The sequence below is a fragment of the Leucoraja erinacea genome, chromosome 21 (genome assembly GCF_028641065.1).
Source record: "Leucoraja erinacea ecotype New England chromosome 21, Leri_hhj_1, whole genome shotgun sequence".
Lineage (NCBI taxonomy): Eukaryota > Metazoa > Chordata > Chondrichthyes > Rajiformes > Rajidae > Leucoraja > Leucoraja erinaceus.
The window spans coordinates 19,177,831-19,187,191 of NC_073397.1; the positions used below are offsets into that span (position 1 = coordinate 19,177,831).

General features: G+C 41.9%; 1 protein-coding gene across 1 annotated transcript in view; it reads right to left on the reverse strand.

Moving 5' to 3' along the window:
* psmf1 (proteasome inhibitor subunit 1) overlaps positions 1-8,735 on the reverse strand; it is a 33,935-nt gene extending 25,200 nt beyond the window's left edge. Inside the window, exons 1-3 of the mRNA XM_055652307.1 lie at positions 8,562-8,735; positions 5,720-5,872; positions 4,568-4,650 (exon numbers count right to left, since the gene is read on the reverse strand). Coding sequence (XP_055508282.1) covers positions 4,568-4,650; positions 5,720-5,872; positions 8,562-8,690 — 365 coding nt within the window. The 5' untranslated portion in view covers positions 8,691-8,735. The remainder of the gene's footprint in view (positions 1-4,567; positions 4,651-5,719; positions 5,873-8,561) is intronic.
* Between the last annotated feature and the right edge of the window lie 626 nt (positions 8,736-9,361).

Genomic DNA, 9,361 nt, shown 5'->3' on the forward strand with positions numbered 1-9,361 from the left:
GCGCTGTGAGCCAGCAGCTCTACCTGTTGCTTTTACCAACTACTTTTAATATTATTCACATGATTATGATCCAGCGCTTTTAGAAAACCGTATTGTGATAGGTGAAGTGGACAAGAATCCTAACTGCATTTTGACCCGTCGTTATTCTTGACCAGGTGGACGATGCTGGGATCAAAACAAACTTTAAAGCTCTTGAACTAAGGAAGGATGGGGAGAAATGCTTGGGACCCTTCGCACCTGCCAGAAAGAACAGATGAGCACCACATGATGAGCATAGGACTGGGTTTCAATCTGGTGCTTTCAAAGGTCAATAAAACAGATTGATCTACAGTCTAGATTTGCAGCTGTTTGGGATGAGGAACCAGAGAGGGAGGATGTGGAGATGTGCGACTCAAGGAACTGCTGCTTGCTGAGTTTGAGGACCTTTTGTGTAGCATCCTTTTGAAGCAGTGAAAAGTGAGATAACTATGCCAAAAAGGTACCTGCTGCTGCTCAACACTGTCATTATCAGAATCAGGCCCCACACTGGAGACCAAGGTACTGCTGCTTTTTTGAAGTTGCTATATTTTAAATAAGATATTAGGCTGAGGCCCCATCTGTTCTCTCATGTGAATGTAAAAAACTCAGTTGCATTATTTGAAGCTAGATAGTTCTCTCAGTTATCCTGGCCAATTTTCACCTCACTGTAGTTTGTGAATTTATACTATGCCTTATAAAAAACAAACACAGAAAGTGCTTGGTGTAACTCAGCGGGTCAAGCAGCATCTCTGGAGAACATGGAAAGGCAATGTTTCAAGTCGGGACCCTTCTTCAGACAGATGAGACTATGCCTTAGTTTGAATGCAGTATTTATTACATTAAAATCTTGGATTTGCCCCATAGAAATGGGCAGCATAGTGGCACAACGGTAGAGTTGTTGCTGCCTTACAGCTCCAGAGACCTGGGTTCTACGTGGGTTTTCTCCGGGTGCTCTGGTTTCCTCCAACACTTTAAAGATGTACAAGTTTGTAGGTTAATTGGCTTTGGTAAAAAATGTAAATTGTCCTTAGTATGTAGGATTGTGCTAGTGTATGGGACGATCGCTTTTCGGCACAGACTCACTGGGCAGAAAGGCATGTTTCCTATATCTCTAAAGGTTAACATCTAAAAATAGTGAATATAAGAAGACTGGCTATGAAACATTTTGTTTAATCCTGCCCCACACCCCCCAACACTGAAATTTAATGATCTGTACTTCAGTCCAGATTATGACTATGTGATCTTATTCTTGTTCGGTGACAATCAAAGCATCTTGCCCAGTCACTGAACTGATGTCAGAGTCAGCACAATATTGATTCTTCCTGAGAAATGTAGTGTTCTGGGCCTGTTGAGTAACCTGAGCTGTAATTGCAGTGTGAGAGCTAGAAAGTCTGCATTGGGAGTGGAATCGTTCTCACAAACAGCAGCAGCATTGAATGAATAACACAATCAGCCAAGCACAGTTACACAAAATAGGTGAGGAGATTTGCTGAGAACACAATTTTGTCATCCAATCTGCATTTTTCTCAGAAACTATGGTAACCCCCTGGGCTCCACTTTCCCAGAGCAGGTTATCGAATATTCTTTTTCTCCTGGGTTTTAGATACCTCTTACAATGCAGAACAAAATAGCAACATTTTATGAAAGCTGATTTACCTCAGAATAGAGACAAATAGTATGGAAAACAATCGGCAGGTGATGCAGTTTCTTCGTTTAGAGATACAACATAGTAGCAGGCCCTTTGGCTCAATGAGGCCAGACCCAAAATCTCACCCGAGTTTGAAGAAGTGTCCAGACCAAAATGTCCATCAATATCCTCCAGAGATGCTGCCTGACCTGCTAAGTTACTCCAGCATTTTGTTCTACACAAGCATCTGCAGTTCCTTGTACATACATAAAATGTTTTGTCAGATCCCTTTTCCAAATTATCACCATCCCCTCTGAAGAATGTTGACTGTTTATAATCCCTTTTGGATGAGCAAACCTACGTCAGCAGCCAATTTTAATATCTGCGCATAATTTCTGTGCAAGGGTCAGCCTCCTGAGAAAATGAAATATGTAGATTTCAGACTTATAAATGTCACCCTACAGTTGATCAACCTTCAAAGAAAAGATTGAGAATTAAACCATCACTACTGCTCTGCATGGGTTTGCACACCATGCACTACTTTTGCTAACTATGCTTCTGTTTACTAACGAAGCCTTGTGTATTTTTAGATCAAATTTAATTTAATTAAAAAGTGGTCTCCAGGCACATTAGTAGTCTCACTTGGCACCTGATGAAAGATGCATAACAATGGGTAGAGCTGCTGCCTCACAGCACCAGAGATCCGGGTTCCATCCTGATCTCGGGGTGCTGTCCAAATAGAGTTTGCACATTCTCCCTGTGACTGCATGGGCTTCATCTGCGTGCTCTGGTTACCTCCCACATCCCAAAGACATACAGGGTTTGTGCATTCATTGGATGAGAAGGTGGGATAATATAGAACTCGGGTGAACAGGTAATCGATGGTCGGAGTGGACTCGGTGGCCGAAGGGCCTGTTTCCATGCTGTATCTCTAAACTACACCATTTGATAGTGTTCAAATCATTAAACCAGTTTAACAGACCAAACAAGTAGAACAGTGAAAATGTTTTGTATAGAAAATACAGCTTGATGTTGACATAGTAAGAAAGATGAGGAAAGCAAGAGAACATGTAACGCATTTTACATTAGCGTTAGAACTCAACTTAAATATTACGATTGGAAGGTCTAAGCTAATAATTGTAATTTAGAGTAGCAAAGAGTAGATTTTGAGTAAAACTGACCACAACACTTGTTTGAAGAGCCTGATTTTCATTGACAACTCATCAATTTTCCATATGTTACATTTATAGTGCTCTCCATAATGTTTGGGACAAAGACCCATCATTTATTTATTTGCCTCTGTACTCCTCAATTTGAGATTTGTAATAGAAAAAAAAAATCACATGTGGTTAATGTGCACATTGTCAGATTTTATTAAAGGTCATTTTTATACATTTTGGTTTTTACCATGTAGAAATTACATAGTCCTCACATTTCAGGGCACCATAATGTTTGGGACACATGGCTTCACAGGCATTTGTAATTGATTAGGTGTGTTTAATTGCCTCCTTAATGCAGGTATAAGAGAGCTCTCAGCACCTAGTCTTTCCTCCTCATCATTAAGAAGAAAGAGAGCACTGGTGAGCTTACTAATCGCAAAGGGACTGGCAGACCAAGGAAGACCTCCACAACTGATGACAGAAGAATTCTCTCGAAAATAAAGAAAAATCGGCAAACACCTGTCAAACAGATCAGAAACACTCTTCAGGAGTCAGGTGTGGAATTGTCAATGACTGTCTGCACATGACTTCATGAACAGAAATACAGAGGCTACATTGCAAGATGCAAACCACTGGTGAGCCGCGAAAATAGGATGGCCAGGTTACAGTTTATGAAGAAGTACTTAAAAGAGCAAACACAGTTCTGGAAAAAAAGGTCTTGTGGACAAATGAGATGAAGATGAACTTATATCAGAGTGATGGCAAGAGCAAAGTATGGAGGAAAGAAGGAACTGCCCAAGATCCAAAGCATACCACCTCATCTGTGAAACACGGTGGTGGGGGTGTTATGGCTTGGGCATATATGGCTGCTGAAGGTGCTGGCTCATTTATCTTCATTGATGATACAACTGCTGATGGTAGTAGTATAATGAATTCTGAAGTGTATAGACACATCCTATCTGCTCAAGTTCAAACAAATGCCTCAAAACTCATTGGCCGGCAGTTCATTCTACAGCAAGACAATGATCTCAAACATACTGCTAAAGCAACAAAGGAGTTTTAAAAAGCTAAAAAATGGTCAATTCAATTCTTGAGTGGCCAAGTCAATCTCCCAATCTGAACCCAATTGAGCATGCCTTTTATATGCTGAAGAAAAAACTGAGGGGGACTAGTCCCAAAAACAAGCATAAGCTAAAGGTGGCTGCAATACAGGCCTGACAGAGCATCACCAGGGAAGACATCCAGCAACTGGTGATGTCCATGAATCGCAGACTTCAAGCAGTCATTGCATGCAAAGGATATGCAACAAAATATTAAACATGACTACTTTAATTTACATTACATTGCTGTGTCCCAAACATGAATAAGAATGAATAAATGAATAAGTTTATTGGCCAAGTATTCACATAAAAGGAAATTGCCTTGGTGCTCCGCCTGCAAGTGACAACATGACATACAGTGACAGTTAGGAATGACACATAAAACATAAAAAAAGAAAACATTATCAATTAACAAAAAAACATTATGGTGCCCTGAAATGGGTGGACTATGTATAAACACTGCTGTAATTTCGACATAGTGAAACCAAAATGTATAAAAAATGTATTAATATCTGACATAGTGCACTTTAACCACGTGTGATTTCTTCTATTACAAATCTCAAATTGTGGAGTACAGAGGCAAATAAATAAATCATGGGTCTTTATCCCAAACATTATGGAGGGCACTGTACACCAGAACCAAGCTCTTCTTGTATATTTACCTGTCATATTGCTGCAGGTGTTCTGAGTTGATATAGTCATTTAAATTCACTGTTAAATCTACAACCTGTTCAGATTGGTAATTCTGCAAAGCGAGAAAAAAAATTAGCAATAGAATTAATATATCATGAGACTGTTACAAACACGTGAGAAAGATCATTTAATCTATTCCTATTCATTCATCCAGCCTCCCAACACATCTAACCGTCTTCATTACATCAGCCGATCTTCAAGATAAGTATTCATCACTCCTCCTGTGAAGAATTTACTGACATCCATACTAAATGTTTTTATTTGATCCTTTGAATTTGTTCTGGGCTACCTTGACTACCATACCAATTTAGTGTTGTTTGGATTGATCATTTTATATCTGCAATTTAAATTCCACCTCAAGCAGAAAGATGAAAAACTCATATCTCTTTCTTCATAAATTGGGCACCTGACACAACAATAACTTGGATTTCTGTAATTGCCGTTAACATAGCAAAACATGCCACAGGACCACCAAAAACACATAATGTGCTGGAGTAAGTCAGGGGGTCAGGCAGCATCGCTAGAGAACATGGATAGGCAACATTTTTGATTGAGACCCTTCTTCAGACTGATTGGTGTAGAACAGAAGAAAGCTAGAAGACAGGTGGGGACAGGACAAAGCCGGGCAAGTGATAGGTGAATACACGTGAGGGGTGTATTGATCGAGAGATGGTGGACAGAGATGAAAAGACAAAATTACTGAGATAAGGAATGAAGAGGTGTGAAAGGTGAAGCTAATGGGGGGGGAGGGTGGGGGTATTTGTAGGTTAGTTACCTAAATTAATGTTACATAGGAGGGATTTCAGACAAAATCTAACTCTGCTTCTTCGGCCCACTGGGTCCATGCCGACCAGTGTTCACCCCATACACGAGCACCTCCTACACATTTGGGACAATTTACAGAAGCCAATTAACCTATAAACCTGTAAACCTTTGGAGTGTGGGAGGAAACCGGAGCACCCAGAGAAAACCCACAGTCGGAGGGAGAATCCTTAGTCAGGAGTGAACCCGTGTCTTTGGCACTGTGTGACAACAGCTCTACCACCCTGATCACCCTGCTAAGTTATTCGCATGTTGTGAAATAAGATTTCAATCAGTTACTGGATTAATTATATACATACCATAACATTAATGATCACACTGGCATCTACAGTGATTGCCTTCAGCAGAATTTCTTTCTGATCGTTGTCTGAACGATAACGCAACGTGTACAGCTCATGATTGGCATTCCAGCCATTTGGCAACAGCTCCTTCTTCTTCTCATCAGACGAGCCCTGCAGAGGAGTGCCACACGTAATGTTGTCAAGTCATCCACATCCTACTGCAAAACATTCTCCCATTAAGACTGCTGTGGAGGCCAAGTCATTGGGGGTTTTTAAAGAAGAGATTGACAGATTCTTGATTAGTAATGGTGTCAAATATTATAGGAGAAGGCAGGAGAATGGGGTTGAGAAGGAAAGATAGATCAGCCATGGTTGAATGGAGGACTAGACTTGATGGGCCAAATGGCCTAATTCTGCTCCAATGACATGAACATATATTTAAGATGGCGAAATAAACAAAATGGTGCATGGGCAGGTATGACAAGTAGTAAAGGAATGGAATAGATTAATTAGGATAAATGGTCAGTGTTTCCGCTGTGACACCATGGAGTGTTGCGAGTTGGCTTGACATAGTTTTATCAAACATTAGAATTTTGCAGACCCTATAGCAATGATTTGATATTGAACGTAAATCAGCACAGTTCTCCTACATCACTACAGGAGTTCCTCAGGGCAATGTCCTAGACTCAACCATCTTTAGCAAGTCAAGAGCGTTTTATTGTCATATCACCAAAACCGAACAATGAAATTCTTTATTGCAACATCATAACAGGTTTATGAACATGGTACTCAATAGACAATATAATAAAGAAATAAAAAAAAGTTAAGTACACATAAAAATAAATACTGTATAGTGCAAAAACAAGACAGCCTAAAGTCCTTAGTGCAACCATGACATGTTTGTAGTTCTACATCAATGACCTTACTTCCTCCCCAAGGTCACACTGAGGATGTTTACTGATGGGTGTGCAATGTTAATTCCAATCACAACTCCTCAGCAGATTTTGAGATGTAGGCTAAAAAGTGATATGTAACCAATGCACTGTTGTTTGCACTTCAGATTTCAGTGGATGAGAAAGTGGAATAACAGAACATTGCAAAGATGTGCAGGTTTGTAGGGTAATCGGCCTTTGTAAATGGGAAGTAAAAAATGGATGAGAAGGTTGGGATAATAGAACTAGTGGAACCAGTGATCGATGGCCAATATGGACTCAGTGGGCTGAAAGGTCTAAGGACTTTCCTTAATCTATGAAGCAAAAGTCACAAGCATGATGGTATATTGTCCATTTGCCTGATGAATGCAAAGTCAACAACACTCAAGAAGTCTGACAACATCCAGGGAAAAAACAGCCATCTTCATTGGTATTCCGTTAAAACATTTATTCCCTCCTCCATCAGCAGATGCAGATTGTAATGTGTAAAATGGATTTAAAAAGGAAAGTCATATCTGATAGAAAGTTTTGGACACACTTTGAAAGTAAACCAATGTTTCAGGGGACTGTCTCAACAGGTGTTATTTAAAGGAAGTTGGTGAATACATTGCAGATGCTTTAACCATAAACTTCCAAAATTATTTTGACTTGGGAAATATTAGATTAGATATGAAAATTGCATTTGTTGCTCCACAATAAAGTCCTCTTAAGAAGCACCTCTTAAGCTTGGTATTTGATAGAAAAGCACTTCATAAAAAAGACAGCTGGAATTGCAGCTTGAAGATTGGACAGCAGGTTATTGACTTGGCTGGGAAATTGGATCAGCGATCAGAGGCAGAAATAAAGAAAATTGAGAGGGTGTGATCATTGGTGTTCAGCAAGAATTTGTGCTGGGAATGCAACTGTTCAGAATATTTATTAAGACATAAAATGATGGGATGGAATTTGCTGATAACGCCAGCAGGGAAGATTGCCAATACCAAGGCAGCTTGGCAATACCCAGGGCACCTCCCTAGATAGGCATTAAACCCACCTTGTTGGGCATTGACCTGGTGTGCACCTCTCTGGAGTGGGAAGGAACTATTCCTGAATCTGGAGGCATGCGTTTTCAAAGTTTTGTACCTCTTGCTTGATGGGAAAGGAGAGAAGAGGGAGTGGTTTAACATCTACCGAGGAAGGATGAGAATACCAATGGCAGACTTTGTGATCCCCAAAGCAGCTTGAAGACCCCTGGGGCCAGTGTCATAGTCCCGTCAATCCAGAGACCACTGGACCCCACTGAATCCTTACTCTCAGAGCTAAGTTCCCACTGCACCAAGCAGCTCTATGATCCAGGGGCTGCTATTCAACACCAACCTGGGATCAATGCTCACCTTGGTTGAGAATACCAAAGGTGCAGACCCTCAGTCTGGGGCAAACATTCTGATCCCGTGACCCCAGCTTCTGATCCCGTGACCCCAGCTTCTCCAAAGATGCTGCCTGACCCATTGAGTTACTCCAGCATTTTCTGTCTATTTTTTGTGTAAGGCAGCATCTGCAGTTCCTTCCGACACACTTCTGATCCCCAAAGGCAGTTTGAAGACCCCCTAAGGCTTGGGGGAGGAGACCCTCCTTAACCCAGAGGCCAATTGACAATGAAACTCCCTTGACACACAGACCACCTGACTCCCTCGGGCAGTTATGTGCCTAGGGGGACGGGGTTGATGCACCTGTTCGGCCCAGGTGAGGGCCACACACCTGTCGGGGGTAAGGAGGGGGAGAGGGTCCGGTTACAGCTGAGGGGCAGGGAGAGGGAGGACGCCAGCGCAGCCCCGGGCAGACAGGCCGAACTTTCGCTTTCGCTTCCCCTCTCGCCTCCCATCTCCCAGGTAACGGCGGCCCGGGGCCTAGACCCGCCGCCAAGCCTCGGCCTCCGCCTCTCCCCTCACCTGGTCCCCGGTCCCCAGGCACTTGAAGCCGGCCCTGACGAGCTCCCAGTGCACGAAACAGACCAGCGCGTCCTGAGGAGAGACCAGGTCGCGGGACACCGAGTGGTAGAGCAGCTCCAGGCCCGCCATAGCGTCGAACGCGCGTCCGTGCCGGGCTCGTGCCCTGGGCCGGCGGCGGGAGCGCGCACCAGCCCTCGTCCTCGGCCGTTGTCGCCGGGAGGCTGCGGACGGTGACATTTCTCATTGATTTTTTTAATTCCATTTGTGACTTTGCTATCAATGGCTGGGATAAAAATGGTTATTCGTTGATAAATGTCCGCCTGGGAACGCGGTTGTTCGGCCCATCTTGTCCGTGCAAAAAAGACTGTCCAGCCTAATGCAGCTCACAGTAGCAATGTTACAAAATTTTGAGATTTTAAAAATCAAGCCTGCAATTTATCCCATCAGATAAAGCACAAAAATAAGTTTAATTTGACACCTAATTCACTTTCATATCTTCAGTATTAAAAAAGTTATGGCCATTTTCATACTCGGAAATTAGCATCTTGTTCCCTATTGATTTTCCATTGACTTAACACAAAAGCTATGATCGAGGACAGTGAAATGGCCATAGCTTTATTAAAAATTAAGAGAACTGAAAAAAATGTTCAGTTATTATAGATTGAAGCAATCTGAAACAAATATTAAACAATCTTACTTGGATGACCTGAAATTAAAACATATAATTAGTTAGTTACCCAATTGTAGCTAATTCCAAACTTCAATTACTAGATCTAAACATCTATCCATTTCTTAAGAAA